The 17,502-nt window shown below is 39.6% G+C and overlaps 1 protein-coding gene across 9 annotated transcripts in view; it reads right to left on the bottom strand.

Annotated features, from left to right (window-relative positions):
- PIK3CB (phosphatidylinositol-4,5-bisphosphate 3-kinase catalytic subunit beta) overlaps window positions 1-17,502 on the bottom strand; it is a 99,227-nt gene that overhangs the window by 22,010 nt on the left and 59,715 nt on the right. For all 9 annotated transcript variants that reach the window (XM_084212601.1, XM_084212599.1, XM_084212598.1 and 6 more), the window contains 9 exons: window positions 14,772-14,957; window positions 13,510-13,735; window positions 10,664-10,887; window positions 7,851-8,033; window positions 7,429-7,599; window positions 6,878-6,955; window positions 4,041-4,292; window positions 3,627-3,723; window positions 2,716-2,846 (listed from right to left, as the gene is read on the bottom strand). In XM_084212601.1, the coding sequence (XP_084068727.1) occupies window positions 2,716-2,846; window positions 3,627-3,723; window positions 4,041-4,292; window positions 6,878-6,955; window positions 7,429-7,599; window positions 7,851-8,033; window positions 10,664-10,887; window positions 13,510-13,735; window positions 14,772-14,924 (1,515 nt within the window). In that variant the 5' untranslated portion in view covers window positions 14,925-14,957. The remainder of the gene's footprint in view (window positions 1-2,715; window positions 2,847-3,626; window positions 3,724-4,040; window positions 4,293-6,877; window positions 6,956-7,428; window positions 7,600-7,850; window positions 8,034-10,663; window positions 10,888-13,509; window positions 13,736-14,771; window positions 14,958-17,502) is intronic.

Below are 17,502 nucleotides of genomic sequence, written 5' to 3'. Positions count from 1 at the left end.
AGGATCACCTCCATTATTTCCTTTTTCATCACTCCTGGGCTAAATTAAACAGCCTTCTGACAACATCTTGCTGTCTATTTCTGCATTTCCTCCTTATTTTTCACCACAGAAAATCAGTTCTTCAACTCTAAGTTATCCTTTGCTTTCTCATCTCTACTTGTGCAGTTTCCAAGGGCACTGTTTCCATGCCCATGGATCCTTCTAGCCCTCAATCCCAGTAAGATTCCACAAGCCCAGTCCTTTCACCATGCTCTAAGACTGCCCATATGATCTCACTCAGTGTGTCCATGCACTTCTCTAGATCTTGGATCTCCTCTCCTTTTTTATTTTTTTCCTTTTGAACATCTGACTTGGTTTTTGAAGTTCAGGCAATAACCCATAATGGAGAATTAAGTCTAGAAGTAAATGCAGTTCTTCAAAGTGCATTCTGCACATTACTGCAACCAAGGCAGGTGTTACAATGCTGAGCTGGCCAGGTATGTCTGTCCACAGCTGTCAGATGCTGCTGCTTTGAGGAACAAGTAATGAAATAAAATCTCAATGAATAAAAAAGTCTAAGGAACTCCAGCATCTCCTTTCCCTGAGAGCTCTGCCTCTCCTGTCGCCCAGGAATAGAACAGCACCCAGCTGGTCTGGGAGTCACAGGTCCATCAAGACTTGTGTTGTCTTTACTCAGACAACACGAGAAACAACAAAAGACTGCAATAATCAGAGCATAAATACCCAGCAGCGAAAATCCCTGGAAAGGCATCCTAACTTGTTTTATTTCTCTTCTCTATATGAAACTCTCATTAATATCATGTATTACATCTGCTACTTGGCTACAAAGCTTATTTACATACTGTGTGTGAAAACATGCATAAACAAAACCACAGTGTCCTAATTCTACGTTTGATTCTCTCCTCCCCCTGCTTTGCAGAGTTACTCTGTGTGCAAATAAAATTTCAAAGTCTTTGCAAGTCCAGCTTTGTTCACGTGAACCCGAGCCCCATGATGTGCCTGCAGCACTGGCCATGGACCAGCCCCACACATGGCTCTTGTCTCAGACAAGTTTCTTATCCCTGCTCCAGGCTCTTCTGCTCCCTCAGCCCCAAAAAGCTCCTCGGTGTGCAAGCAGCATTGCACAGCTTGCTGTGCAAGCAGGTTGATGAGATGATTGAAAAGATTAATCTATTTTTAAACATTATGGGGCTCAAAACACAAATCTGGCTTGTCATTCTTTGTTTTCTTGGCAAAAACCAGCAACAACACCGGGAAAATGAGAAGCAGCCATAGAACAAGCAAGTCTCAGCTGGAGCATTGTGAGAGACAGATCCTCAGCTGATGTAATTCCAGCAGCTGCAACATCACTCCTCATTCAACAGAACCTTCACCAAGAGAATCTTTAGGAGATTGAGTTCAGTGAAGCTGAAAGTCACAAGGGATGAAGACCATTAGACCCTACCTCAATGTCACTACACTCTTTCTCTATTGGCTGCATTCAGCCCAGTTTTAACTTCCTGAGAACTTGGTATTGCAGAGACAAAATAAAGAAACACCAGAGCCAGAACAAATATGTGATTACTAAAGCGACACACTTTTACTTAGTCTGTCTAATATGTACATTAATTTTTTTCTTTAAAAATTAAATACCCATAAGTATAATGAGCAAAACACTTAAAGCAATGCCAAAACTGGATAAAATATGTCTGCCATGAAGCATTAACTGGCCAGCCATAAATAAACAGCAATTGGTCAGTACTGGTTTAGCTCTTACTGCATTTCCAATGCTGTTTGAATAAAAGAAAAAGTACTGTGATGACAAGGAAAGGGAAACACTATTAACCCAAACTTAAACAAAAGAAACCCTGTCTTGTTACTTGATTTCATTTTTATGAACCTTAAATCCCAAATCTGCCTTTGAACAAGATGATAAAACTTGGTAATTTTGGTCTTTTTATTTATGCCTCCCAAAGGTGCAAAATCCTCCAAAAAGCTAAAGAAGCAATTTCTCTAGGTTGTTACTGACTTTCCCCAAACCAAAATTCAGACTAATGTGTAGATGAGTCAAGCCTGACTTTTATAATATATCATTAGCAGTCTGTTTTAAGACTTATTTCATTACTTGTTTCCAGGACTTAGCTTTTTTTGCTAGTTTTTAAACAACTTTCCATCCATCCTTCACACTACAGAAATAACCACGTATATTCCAAATATACACTTCCTTTCTAGACAGATTATCTTCATCTGTAGAAAACTGCAGGGCCACTTCAGTGGATTTAGTCCAAGAGCAGACCTTCAGAAATCCCTTTGCACACAGTGTTAAGAGTCCATTTATCCCTTAAAGGACTTGAGCTCACAGGGCATTGTCCCAAAGAGTGCCTAACACACATTTGTACCAAGAGAGAACAGATCTTTAGAGATCACAGACAAGAACAGTTTGAGGGTTTCCAGAACAGCAGATAAATTTAGCTTTTTGTAAGATCATTCCTACGGGAAACTGATTTGCTTTTGACCTTCAAAAGACCATGTACAGACAACTTTTAAAAGTGTACATCTTCAAAACAGACCCTGAAGTCAAGCACTGCCACTCATGCAGTGCAAGTTTAACAAACTGCAGTATAGTGACTAAAGGGCAGGAAAAGGGGAATTCACTGGAAAAGGCAGTGCTGAAAGAAAGAAAAACCAGCTATTTCCACATAAGCATTCATGACTGCTCTTTAGCACATCCCTTACCTTATCAAAGGGAGGGTAATTAATAGGCTGTTTTGAATATTCCTGAAATCTAATGTGCAAAGCTGTTGCATTTTCAGTGTAAGGGTTGGTCTGGACGGTTCCCATGGGATTCAACATTTCTTCAAGTTCATCTGAAACACAGACAGAGCAGTTAATATTACAGGCCAGCATGCAGTAAGAAATCACTTATAAAATAGACAGAGCATGTTTTTCTGCACAGCACTTTTAGTGCAATGCTCTGTATTTCCAGCATAACCTGCCACCTGCATTCCCAAATGTTAGATTATCAACCCATGAGATTTCCTAAAGGAAACATAACAGTCCAGGGAAGCTGAGCTATCCCTACACTGAAACAAATCCCAGTGAGATCTGCAGCTTCTGTAAAGCAGGACACACTCTCTGGATCAAATGGAGAGCAGAGCTTCAGGCCAGCCAGCTGGGACAGCGCTCCTCAGGATGGAATCAGAATGACATGAGGCTCCAACACTCCCACTAATTGATCTCAATATCAGGGAACAAGACAAAATTCCAATTCACAATTTTTGCTGATGCAAATATTATCACTTACATTATAATAAATCTATTCAATTTGGGGTGCAAGGCACAGGGACCAAATGAAACCTAAACTGTACCTTAAAAGCAAGTAAAACCAGATATAAACATGCATCTATTTCATGTGGTTTTCCTTCCATAACAGATGAAACTTTTAGAACACTACTTCTTGCTCTTGCTCTTTCCTGCTAAACAACACTTTTAGGAAAGAGATTAAAATGTTGTATATATACCCACATAAAAATTACAAGTATAAAGAGATTTTTACAAGACAACTGAACATGCATACAGGAAATATTCTGCTATTGGATCCCACTCTCTCCCACACCCAAAGTCAAATCTGAAAAGCTGAGGTTTACCAGGAAATGATGACCAGCTGTGCAGTACCAGTTCTCCATTCCTCAAGTGTCCTTTATAATCAAACACCATGGTATTTACCCAGGCTACAGGATAATGCTGCCAAAGGAAAGAATTGTCATATGGAAATGAAGATGCCAGCAAATGTTACTATACAGAAAACACTGCAAATACATAAAATGGAGAGGGTGGCTTGGAGTTTTTTCAAATGGTAATACCTTTCAAAAAAGAAATTAATCACTGAGAAGTATCAAAAGTTTTCATACCAAGATGTGCAATTCTTAATACATACACTGCTTTTATTATCTTTTCATTTTGCATTTCTTGAGCACTAAAGTGAGGACAAGGAAAGATTTCTGGATGCTCATTTTGATATAATTAGGAGGTCACTCAAGAAAAACAAATGAGATAATTACCACTTTTCCTGCTTTCCTAATGGTTTGGTATTTGGAAGGATTCATTGCCTTGGTGGACTTTTTCGTTTTCATCTTATCCATGACAGCATAAACAGCAAAGCAGAGCCTTGCCATCCTTGGCAGATCACAGACATTGATTTCAAACTCCAGCACTTCATTCCAAACGTGGTCACTTCTCCCAGATATTTCTGTGCTCACAATTGTTTTACAAAGGAGCTCTGTGCCATGGAACAGACCAGCCCTAACATGAACCTGCCATAAAGAAATGAGAGGTTTTAAGCTTGTCACAGAACCTACAGAATTCTGCATAGAAGAATAATATACAGAACACACACATATATTAATTCCATCAAACAAACAACTAAGCACAGTAAAGAAGTTAAGACTGATTTTCTGAATACAAATTAAAATCTCCAAGTAGAACCAATTTGTGCTTCTAAATGAGAAATGTTTGGGGGAGAAATGTTTTTTCAGCTTAAGAAAAAACTCACTTTTCATTCAAACTATTTCTAAAAATGTACAGAGGGAACATTGCTGACCCTAACATCAGGAGTCACCTGTAATATTAATAACAATGTGCAAGATTTCCAGGGTTTGCTTTGTCTTTAGTACCCAGAAACCAACAAAACCAGGTAACTTGAACAATTAAAATAAGGATCAGGAAAGGAGAAGGACAACTAGACAAAGAAGCTGGAGTTACTGGCACTGAAATTAAACTCATTACAGGTCAATGCTAAGATGTTTTTCTGTCATTTCTTCATTTTTCTGCTTCATTTCTACATTTCTGTTCAATACATATACACACAGAAAACTGCAGAGTGAAATGTGCCAACTTCTTTTAGGTAGCCTTCCAAAATATCAGTGAGAGAGAGACACAGAGAGAGAAAAACCCACAAATGTAATCTTTTGGCTCAACACCAAAAAGAAATCCTCAATGTTAAATGTGTAAAAGTGATCTGATGTTTCAGGATCCCTCTGCTCCTGAATCAACCTTCCCCACATTCCCTTTAAGCTATCATAACATTGCTGAGCACTGCAATGGAAAGAGAGAGAGATTAAATTTGATAGTGGCTTTGGGTAAAAAAATAATTCACCCCTCTAATTCTATGACTTCTGATCCTGCTAATGTAAGGGTTTGAACCCCAATTTTTTTCTTTTCATTCTGACATGCCCCTTTTTGAATGAAATGGTGTGTACTGATGGGGTAGCCAAAGACCAAGAGGAAAGAAAAGCAATTTTCAATGTCATGTATTTGGAAAATGGGCTGTTGGACTGCTGGGTGAGGTCACTTGTGCCCTAGGTGGATGTCCCCAACCCAGCTCCCACTGGGGCAGTGCTACCCAGCTGACAAATGTTTTGTTCCCCACTACAAACACTGCATTTGTGAACCTTGGTGGTGGGTTCAGCAGAAATGGATGAATATTGGCTTATCCACAGCACAGTGGGGCTAAAGGAACAATGGCAGTGAATTAAACAGCCTTAGAATCGGGACTGGAAAACAAATACACTCTCAATACTGACAATTTTGTAACACTGTAGACAGACAAGGCAGGGAAACATGCACAGGTTTGCAGTGTCACAGCATTCATTCTTGTCCTAGTTACCCACAGGACTTGTAATTTTTCAAGACTGAAAAGCATTCAAAATACTAAATAACATTTAGATGGTGCCCACAGGTGCCAGTATGAAAGAACTGCCCATTTTTCCTGTTTCTTCTCAAGCTTAGAAAATACTTTGATTGTTTTTCTCCTAAAAGCATACTGAAATTAACCAAATGTCACTTTTCTAAGCATGAAAAAACCCACCCTAGAAACTCCTGATAACTATGTTCCTTCCAGAATCCACCAGCTCTTTTATCTTTCCTTTTAAAAAATTAAGGGTCTACAGAACAGGGCTAAGAAGATATTGGAACTACCTAAATAATGGTTTAGACAAAAAGGAGTGAAACATCTGGATTTGTAGCCATCAATTTCCACAACCACAGTGTCTCAGGTATTAAAATGTAACTATGGCTCATTTATCTGTAATGAAGAACTTCTTTTTAGTGTTGACCAAAATGTAGGATTGCTAATTTACAAGATTGTAACAACAGTTTTGAAAGAAAAAAATCCACCAAGTATCCTGAATATAACATGAGAACAGCAAATATCAATGGTTAACTAGGTATCTTCCTTATCTACAGGATTGGCTACACAATTTACTGATTTCTGAACAAAATAATGGAGTTTAATGTTGTTCTACCTCACAGGCAAGTGTTTTGTAAGGCATTAAAGTAGCTGTGCAATAAATTCCCACGTGTTAACAACTTGTGGTCTGTACAGCAGTCAGTAGCCCAGTCATGTATATTTTTACAGGAAATGATACTCCAGCTTTCTTTCTTTGTGTTCCTCATGTGTAGAAAATAAAAGACAGATTGTATAGAAGCACACAGTCCAAGTTCAGACATACAGAACATATTCAGGACTACAAAAATACCATGTTGCACTTGAAAACATTTAATATTTCATTTACTTGTGTAAGGTGTTTATGACAATCTATTTAGTATGAGCTCATTTCACACCACTATCAGCACTTTAGATAAACCATGTTGTAAAAAAATCAAATACCAATGAACACTTATGTCATACTGGCACAATGATTGCAATGTTCCAATGCACAAATCCAGCTTCAGACAATAAAGGAATATTTTAGCAATAAAGCCAGATTTTGACCAATGCTACCAATTCAACTGGGAATAATTTAAAATGCTGAAATCTGTATGATTTTGAGTTTACTTAGCATTAAAATCATTAAAACGATGAACAGAATGTCTTCTGATACCAGACACAGTTACTTACTTTGGCATTTTCTTCTGTGTTTAGTTTATTGCCCTTTAATAGAATAATCTTGAAAGGGTTGGAAATATCCCAGACACTCTAAGAAGAGAAACAAAGATACAAGTTCACTCTTCACCACTGTAACATTGAGACCTATTTTGTAAGCCAAGCATTTTAAGCAAAAATATCAAATACAAAGGAAAAAAGTGCAGTTAAAAATATAAATTTGAAATCTTCAAAGATAAATTGGTAAATAGATCATAGCTACAAGAGGAGACAAAGTAAAAACTCAGCTGGAAGAGAGCTGGGGGTGAGAACATACATCATGTACAACATCCTGACAATTCAAAATTTATTGTTCATTCTGAATAACTCCAGAGTGTGTAATAGAGCAAAGACCTCTCCACATTTATGTTTCTGAGGTGAATCTCCCAAGCAAGAGGAGGCTCTGAGTTGAGCCAGGTGACCTCCACTGGAGCAGAGAAGTCACAGCACAAAGCCCAGGGACTGTGATTTATGTGCCACAAGTCACTGCTCCCTCTGGGTATCAGACACTCTCCCCACGAACTCACAGTTGTTGCTCTTGTTTTTTTTGGTGGCAGAGGAAGAGGAAGGTTGGAGGATTTTCGGTTTATGGCAGCTTCTATGGCAATCATCTCCTGCTCACACATCTTCTTTATGGTGCAGCACTCCACCAGGGTCAGCTGGGGAAGGGTCCTGCTCATCACACAGTTGCGGATATACTGAAAGCCCAGGGAAGGAATTGTTAGCAGCCAGCAGACTGTTCCTACAGCAACTTCCAAACCACAGAAACAAAGAATTCATTCCAGAGCTACAAAGGGAATGGTGCTCATGTGTTCTACAACTGCAGAGGGCTGCAGACACGAGGAGGGGGATGTTACTCTTCAGTAATGGGATAGGAGGGATGGGAGGAGGCACCTTTGGGAAAGGCAGCAGGGAATTGTTACATCAAGTTCCAAAAAATTCTGTGTACCTGGAACTGAATTAATGGGTGATCACCAAAGACATATTCCAGCCTTCCACTAACTTGCAGCACGTAGTCAGCAGGATCAACTTCCTCATCTTCTTTTCCATGGATAGTCAAACGTTTTCGGATTGCCAGCTCATTCAGCTTGATGGGATTCATGTTAGGAGACACCTGGAAACTAAATACATCCTAACAAAACACAAGCAGGAATAATGAAGATCAAACTTGTCTTAGGCAGACACACAAGGCTGAAATTGTAGCACACAGAGTAAAACAGATAGAAATAATAACTGCCAAATCCAAACTATTTTAACTGTTAGAGTCTGTATGTTTAGGGCAATCAAAATCACACATATCCTAAAAGCTGCAAGATGCTAATTCCCAAAGTTTTATATTATCAGAAGTACTTTAAAAAACATAGGCCTTTATTTGATTTAGCAGTGATTTAAAGACTGCTAGAGCAATGTATTGATCTGGAATGTTGAATGAGGGAGACAGTAAGTCATGATGCATTTCATAGTATTTAGCAGTACTAGATGTGTTAATTTTTCATCTTTCTGGCCACTAACAAGTTATCCTCTTTTTAAGTATCACTGAACTCAGAAGAAAAAGCTTCAAGTAAGAAAATAGAAGAAACTGTGAGTGTAATTTATGTAGAAAACCACCACCATGTTGGGAGGAGAGCAGAAAAGAGGAGTAGTGGCCAATACCTGTAGCATTCTGAACACAATGTGGAAAGACAGCATTTTTTAAAGAAAGTTTTTAATTAAACCCCTTAGAGACTATCAACCTATTTCCAAAGTATCTCTAATTTTCAAGTGTTCTAAAAAGATAAAGGTAAGAAGGTACTCTCTTTTGTAAATTAAAAAGGAGGTTTAAATTAATTTCAAGTTCCTAAAGTACAAGATCTTCTGTGAAATCTTTCATCTCCCTTCCTCTATATGCTTTGTACAGGTTTATTTGCAAAGGTTGATTCAGGAGGTACTGAGGTTTTGTTGTTTTATGTTTTTCAAGCTTTTTTATTTTTTACTTACATGCCCAATTCTGAAGATGTGAGCACCCTAAACCCAGTTATTGACAAATGTGCAACGTTGTCCGCTTAGATTCTTTTGACTTGTGCTTTGTTTATATAGACTGGTAAGGAGCCAAGCTCCCAATGGAACAAGCAAACTCTGCAGAGTCACAGCAAATTAATTCTGCGTTTTCTCAGTTTCTGCCTGGTTCACAACAGCTTCCCCTTTCAGAAAGCTGCCACAGTGTGAAGGCTTTCTCCTCCTGCCATAACTGCTAGTGGCAGACAGGGAATAACCCTTTCTCTTCACAGGAAGCTGGTGCTCTCTGACAGCTGCCTTGCTCCCCAGATGATCTTAACAGACATGTCATAGAGATGGGGAGCAGTCTCTCCTGCTCCAGAGACAACCATGAAGCCCTTACAGCTCACCCACACCTTCCAGACAAAAGCTACTTCAGTATTTCCTTCTCTCAATCTTGCAGCTGCAAGAATTGACAGAACAGTCCCCACACCTTCCTCTCTTACTCTCCTGGGATGACTCCAGTGCTCAGTGCAAGCAGTAAAGTCTGGAAGTTTGCTCTAAAAAGCAGCTCAGATTTGAACTGTTAATAGCTCTGAAGGTCAGAGCTGGCAGCAGAAGCATTTGAAACATTTGAAATGTCAGCAGCCTAAGCTATTATAGTGCCAGGCAAATACATTCTGCGCAAGCAAGAACTGTTGCACTGCTTTTGTCCTGTCAGCATAGGCATATAGATGCAGTATTTAATCTAGGGCTGAAGATAATCTCACTCCTGGACAACGCAAATTCTCTGTTAAGCTGAAGAGGACTGGAAAATGTTTTGTCATAAAACACCTATGCATTCAACATCAGCTGGGGTTACTGGTGACCCAATTTAGCTTTCACCTCTACATTTAGTGTCTCCAGAGGCAGATGTATGTACCCCTTTAAACCTTTAAAGTTTAAAAAGATAGCGCTAGATAATTCAGCTTTGTAACTAAAATCATCTGAATCATTAGAAAATCAGCCTCTTGCACCTGGGTCAAAATGGACACCAAATCTAGCCTGATGCATTTACACACTTGTAAGATTTTTAAGGTTTCCAATGCTGATCATTCATGGTTCTCCAAAAGAACAGAGTACAAAAAAGGGTAACGGGAATACTGGATTCAAGCACAGTCAGAACAACTGCAACATCATAAAAACTCATGCTAAAACATTTCAGGTTTTCCTGGTAGAAACTAAAGGGAGTTTTATTTTAAAAATAAACTATGGTTTTGCTAGCCTTAATGAAAAGCTAACTCTAAGTCTCAGTGTTTTGGTTTTCTACGTGCATTTCTAGTAAAGGGAATACTGATTGTTCTTTTTTAATTTTTTTTAATTATTTCTCAATCTAATTAGCAGATCAACCTCAAAGATGTTCAGTGAGTCACAGACAGAGACAAGTGTGTTGAACATGGTGCCCACCAATTACCAGCAATCTCTGATGAACTGAGCTTAAAACACAGGAACAGTTGATAAAACAAGACCCGACAACTTTGAATTATGTTTTACATTTAAACAAATGTGAAGTAATGCAGAAGATACAAGTTGTACATTTTGCCTCTAGAAGCTGAACTGTAATTAGACTTTAGAAGTTCAATTCTCAACCGTGGGCTCACATCCTCACTTTCTTTCAAGAGTCAAGGATCTTGCTGAAAGACTTTGCAAACACCATAATGTAAGCACTCTATTTCATTTACATCCTTCAGCAATCCACGCCAATTCAGACCTGGATCAAGCTCATGAAACATAAACAATCATTCCTACCTGGCAGTTATCAAAATGAACAGCCACTACAAGGTTTCCACTGTAGAGCTTGTCTTGGAAGCTCTCTGGGATAACAGGCTCCTGCTCTGGTGGGTAAGTGTGCTTCAACCAGTCCATCCAGGAGAGACCCACAAGTGACTGAATCTTTTCCTCACTGATTCTCCTCATTTTAGCTCGGAAGTCATTCACTTCAGGGTCTTGTAAGGCATCAAACTCATGGAGACCTGAAAGAATTCAAGGAAGCAAAAGGATACACAGCTGTAAAAATACGGCCCATCCCATTTAAACTGTTACTATCTTTAAGTTAAGGTGACACGGGTGGTTTCCTTCAGACATCCCATCCAAAATGGATGCTCACAGCTGAGCTGGGTTCTACACTGTCCTGTGCAGCAGCGTTCTTCCAAAGTTACCTGCACAACTCCCATGCAAGCTGGCATGAGTGTTTATTTTAAACAATGGATCTCCTAGGTACTATGAAGCAGAAAATCCAATCTTACCCTGAATTCAAAGTACTTTGGAAAGTTTTAAGTCTCTCCTCACAAGAGCAAATTTTTAAAAGGACAGCAAATGCATCATAAAGACCACAGAGCAGAAGTACTTTCAAACGATAGGATTTCTTTAATTGCCCAGAAAAATGACATTATCCTTTTAAATTTTTTTTAAAGTCAAAAAAGAAAATCCTCTACTCAAGTCAAAATGACATGACTGAAATTTCTACCAATCCAAGACCAGTATAGCTCCTTTTCCAAACCATGTAAGAACAAATACACTGGGCAAGTCCTGCCTGACCAACTTGGTGGCCTTTTGTGATTGAGTCACATCAGAAAGACAAGGGGATGGCTGTGGATGTGGACTTCTGTAAGGCCTTGGACATGGCCCATAATGTCCTCGTCTCTAAACTGGAAAGAGATGTATTTGATGGGGGACTGAGCAGTGGGTGCGGAATTGGTCAGGTGGGTCACGGTCACCAGCTCAGAGTCCCAACGGACATGAGTGACAGGCAGTGTCCCTCAGGGTGTACTGGCACCGGTGTTATTAACTAGCTTCATTAATGACATGGACAGAGGGACTGAGGGCACTCTCAGCAGAGCTGCAGATGACACCAAGCTGAGGGCTGTGGTGACACACCCAAAGAAGGGGATGTCTGCCACAGCAACCTGGACAAGCTCAAGAAGTGGGCACGGGGGAATCTCACTGAGATTCAACAAGTCAATGCAAGGTCCTGCACCTCGGTCACAGCAACCCCCAGGATGAACACAGGCTGGGGGATGAGCAGATGGGGAGCAGCCCTACCCAGGAGGATTTGGGGGTGCTGGTGGATGAGCTGGACGTGACCTGGCCATGAGCACTCAGGGCCCAGAAAACCAAACATGTCCTGGGCTGCATCTCTGAGGGCAGGTGGGCAGGAGAGGAGATTCTGTCCCTCTTTTCTGCTTTGGTGAGACCCCACCTGCAGTGGGGTGCTACCAGCTCTGGGCCCCCAGCACAGGGGGACAGGGACCTGCTGGAGAGACTCCAGAGGAGCCACAAAGAGGCTCAGAGGGCCGGAGCCCCTCTGCAATGGAGACAGGCTGAGAGAGCCTGGAGAAAAGCAAGATTGGGAAGTTCTTAAATTAAAAGAGGGTAGATTTAGATTATATGTAAAGAAGAAATTTTTTCCAAGGAGGGTGGTGAGACACTGGCACCAGCTGCCCAGAGAGGTGGCAGATGCCTCATCCTGGACACAGTCAAGGTCAGACTGGGCAGGCTCTGAGCAACCTGGTCCAGCTGAACATGTTCCTACCCACAGCAGGGTGGTGGAACGAGGTGACCTTTAAAAGGTCCCTTTCAACCCAAACCATCCCATGTTTCTATGATACAATGGAAAGCTGTGACTTTTTGGTACTTCAGAACATGTAGGGCCTGCCAGTGTCTTTATCTTTACTGGTGAACTTTGAAGGACATTGTCCAAACCACACAAAGCACCCAGCACCTTCTGAGAACAAAGCACTAAGTTTAGAAGCTCAGACAGGAACACATTTTTTTCCCTGCTAAGGTACAGAACAGGGGCTGCTTAAAGCAGGGTCTCACACAGCTCTGATAAACCAAATTTCAGTCACAGAATGTGAATCTCTCCGAATCTGTCAGGATCTGTCTGAATGGTTAAACTGACCAACTGTTTCCATTGTCAGCTCTAACAAATAGGCAGACAATGTACTGCTGAAATCTAAACAAAACCTGCAGTCTTTATAAGAGACCTAACAATGGCTCATTGTTTTAAAACAAGAGGTATGACCTCATATGACCCTGTCAATCTTGATTGTATAACCAAGCAGAGTAGATTTAAAAGCTGAAAATTCTGAAATAACATCAAGAATAAGTTACTGTGAAACCTTTAAAAATAGCTTTTCATTGTTTGATGAAAATTAGTGTCACAATTGAGAGCAAAAGCAAGAATCATTGTTAACCAACTCATACACCATGTATAATAAAATCATCATAATTTCTAGTTCCTTCTGAGTTTCCAGTTTCCTGGTAGGTTATTTATCATAACACTGCTCAAGGATTATGCTGTTCTTCACTTAATAATAATATATACTTTCTCCTCATCTACAAAATAAAATTTGCTCCTGATTGATGTAGTAATACAATGCTGAAATGCAACACAGAAAGTAGCTTTAAATAACTTGCATGTGTTTCATGTTGAGTATTTAAATTCTTTCCAATTATATCAGTATTTGTTTGACAAAGGGAAATACTGAATTTTTAACAGTTTTTTCTTTAAATCGACTCCTACCTGCCCAATTAAAATCCTCATACACAACAAAGTTTAACCTCATTTTTCAAAAAAAATTAAATGGAATTACCTTTGCCTATAAGGACACCTATTTTGGAATCCAACTTTTCTCCTGGATCACAGTTCCTTGTCACTAGTTTAAGGACAGGAAGAAAGGGCCTAACATCACAAAGTCTCCGTGTTTCATCCTCTAATTCTTCATGTACAGCAGTCTGATTCACACATGAGAACATGTAAGAGTCAATCTCCATAAGGAGATGAAAGAGTGGGTAGGAATGTGCCTGCTTCCATAACAGCTGCAATGAAAACAAAGAAATAAATGAAATTTAAAAACCCAAACCCAGAAAATAGGGACATACCTTAAGGCATTGAAGGTAACAATCATTTCCATTTATGTTCCCCAAAAAATAGAAAAGAAACATGTTTCCTAACTTGTTTAAATTTTACCACTATAAATCATTGTATGTTTACTTTGTCTCACTTCTAGTCTCCATCCTGAGTGATTTCCAGGACAGACCTCCGTAGTTAGCATCAACATTCCTTTTCTTTGGAAAATAGCTAAACATCAACAATATTTATTTATGGCATGTCAAGTTTCCCTGTGCCACAAGCAGCAAGGAAACCAGACAGTTTAGTTCCAATCCCTTATTGCTGTCACTTACACATTTGTTTTCAAAATCTTTATCACTTGAAATCACTTGATATATTAGAAGTAGGTTAGTCTGTGTTGTAATTCATTCACTGGGACAAGTTACTGAGGAATTAGGCAATGTCCTCACATGGCCATTATCTGATCAAAGGTCAGTAGATTGCTTTTTAGTGTCTGTGCTCACTTCCTTACATTCTCCCCTTCACTTTGTTTGGACATTCCATCATGTTTGAAGTGATGCTCCAATTTGTACAAAACCTTTAAGAAGAGGCAGACAGTTTTTAAAGCAATTATCTTTGGTGCCAGTCAACAGAAGCAGGAGCCCAATCTGTGACTTCTGCACTAAAAATCCAATCGGGGAAATGTCAGATCAGCAAACAGTGGATTGCCAATGTGCTAGAAAAAGGTTCAGAGCAGCAGTACAGTATTAATATAGAGCTATTAGAATAACCTCTGCTGAACTGTAACTATCAGCAAGAAGCCACTTTCCAAACCGTGCCATCTGCCCAAACCCAGTGCTAACCCCCCAGACACACTGCTTTATCAGTCAGTCTGCTGGGCACGTACCTTCAGTACCTCATTCCTATGTCTGCTAAAATTCATGACTTGATTTGCCAGAGGGCACATCAAAATCAGAACCAGCCCTCATTCCAAAGCTCAGCTAACTGTCCATTTGGTGTTACCTGTTTAATCTGAGATATGGTGGCATCTCGAGGGACATCCAGGTTGATGTAGATTCCAGTGGGCAACAGGAAGTCCACAGATATTGAGCCATCAGCACCAATCTGTGAATCCACTGCCCAGATGTCGAGGCTGTCTGTCACGGCAGGAGGCATTATGGAATCTCAATAATATCATAACCACATGGCCTTAGGGAAAAAAAAAACAACTAAAATTCAGTATACTTAACCTTCTATAATTAGACACACATTTTAAAGTCTTTGGAAGGTTTATATAAGCCTGCTTTGTACAGCTCAGCTTACAACTCTGAGGTCTCAAATGCCAGTATTACAAACACATAATCATATTTTTACTCATTAATGATATTTAATATAATAAAAGTATTTGCCTAGCAAAGCATTATTGTTGAGATGTTTATGTCATTAAAACTAAGTAATAGGAGAAAAAACTAATTAGAGGTTTGCTGAAACAAAGTTAGAAATTAATTTCAAGTTCTCTCTAAAACTTTACCTGCGTAAAACACAACCAAAATAAACTTTATGGATGAGGAGTGGCAATATTTCATATGAAAACTCATTATCAGTTTCATTATTTTATTTTCTGCAAATTTCCTCTTAGTTGTCCATGAATGTGGCCAGTGACATTCAACTTGAAAGTCTGTATTAACAGCAGGAAAAGTTTCTTTGACTCTACTACACACTACACTACTAGGAAGTGCCATTTTGCTCTGAAGACACTTATCTCAATTTGTTTTCACCCTTCGAGAACGATCACTGAACTCCACCCACGGTGGGAACTGTATCCCTGCAGGGTAGGAGGAAACCCTGCCCATGGTCTCCTGCAGCTCACTCCTCTGCCTTCCTGCAGCCTGTCCTCTGTACTTCAGCACATTCCTATTTACTCTGAATGCTACCACTGGTTTTTCTGACCTTCCAAGTCTTCTTTTGTGATTACCACTCTCTAAAGCTGAGTTTTTCCTTCAGCCATGGCTCACTGAATCATTTACCTTCTTCCTCATCCAGACAATGCTCCTCAGCTGCCAAAGGGATGGAGAGCATTGGAAAACACACAATAAGGCACTTTAACAGACAAGTTACACCTGCATCTTTTGAATTCTTGTTGGACAGCGCAAGATGTGGGAAATCACCCTTTGTAAAAGAAAATGTCGGAATGTTCAACGCCACTTGCAGCTTTCCAATATCTCTGTTAGTCCTTCCCTTCCCCACAATGGATTATACATGATGCCAGCAGCACAAAAATCAGCCTGGCAGTTCAAAGCTGCCTCAGGTATTTGATAACACACTCCATCCCACTCTAACTGCCACATAAATATACTGAAAAACAAAACCCAGATCATTCCAGCACCTTTCCACCTGGCCTTAGCAAAGCTGTGAGGACCAGCAGAAGCTGCCAACATATCTTGTAACCACATTAATGCATGGATCACATTTCACTTGTACTAGATAAAATATAGAAGAGTTTTCATTAATGCCAAATAAAACACCTGTACATTTCAGAAAGCGTAAGTACATAAGGAAAAAACATTTTTTTCTCAATAGAAGCAATAATTAGGGAGCTTCTACCATCATCAAAAAATAGTTTTACCACCATTATGCCTACATTTTCATCCCAAAAAAATCCCCTACACTGAACAGATTAAACTAAAGCAGAAGTAATTAGAGGTGGTAGTATGGTAAAAATAACAAATCAGATATGAAGGTATTTTATATGAATTACCACAGTTTACAAAACTATCCATTCATCATTGGACATGCAAAGTTTAGCATGATGTGTGAGCTCTAAGCTGTCTAAAGGAAAGAAGTAAAATGTTACCCCGTCATTACACCCAGCACAGACTACGTTATTGGAATAACACAGCATCTACCCAAAAAAACAAACCCAGACAAAATGTCTAATTCCTCATTACCAATCAGGATATTTTCCACAAGCTGCTACTTTAGTGGGATACTATTTGTTTTCCTCCATCCAGTTACTGGTACTCATAAAATGCTGGCTGCAATTCTGTTGTAACTGAAATTAGCAGTCAGCGAAAAATCCTAATACTGAACATTTTTCATATTTGGATACACACATTTGCAGTTATTTTCTGTGGTCATGAGGGTAAAATAAAGAGGTATTTCCAATACAAAGCGTTACTTGGATGGGTACAGCAGCAAGAAAATCTGGTTTATGTAGTTATTTTGTATACAGTTCATTCCTCCTTTACTTCAGTGTATCTTTTCTGTTTTCATCCTCTTTCAGATGTTTTTCACAGTTGCAGTTGTTGAAACCCTTTAGTGCAACAACAAGAGTTTAAAATCTTCAAAGAAACAAGCCTTAAAAATGCTGCTCCATATCCTGGAGCCCAACCACCACAACACAGAGTTATGAAGTTCTTGTAAGATACTTGTTTACAATTACAGATTTCCAGCACAGACACCAGAATCTTTTAAAATTCCATTTGCATTTTCAGTTAAAAAGGGAAGAGAAGCCATCTGACCAATCTGAGCATGCTGAGGAGCTATTCTTGCCTTCAGGCACTTACTTAACATTTCCTTCCTCAAGGAAGCAGGTCAGTGTGTTTTGCAGCCAGCATCCCTTCTGCCCCAAGAGCTGACATCACAGGGCGAGAGAGAACCAGGTTTTATCCTGAGAAACTCAAGATTGCCAACCCACAGCAGCTCTAGGGATGAGTCACAGCCCCAGCTGGGACATGTGTGGTGACTAACTCTC

Source organism: Fringilla coelebs (assembly GCF_963513975.1).
Source record: "Fringilla coelebs genome assembly, chromosome: 10".
NCBI lineage: Eukaryota > Metazoa > Chordata > Aves > Passeriformes > Fringillidae > Fringilla > Fringilla coelebs.
This window is presented reverse-complemented; position numbering and strand designations above follow the sequence as displayed.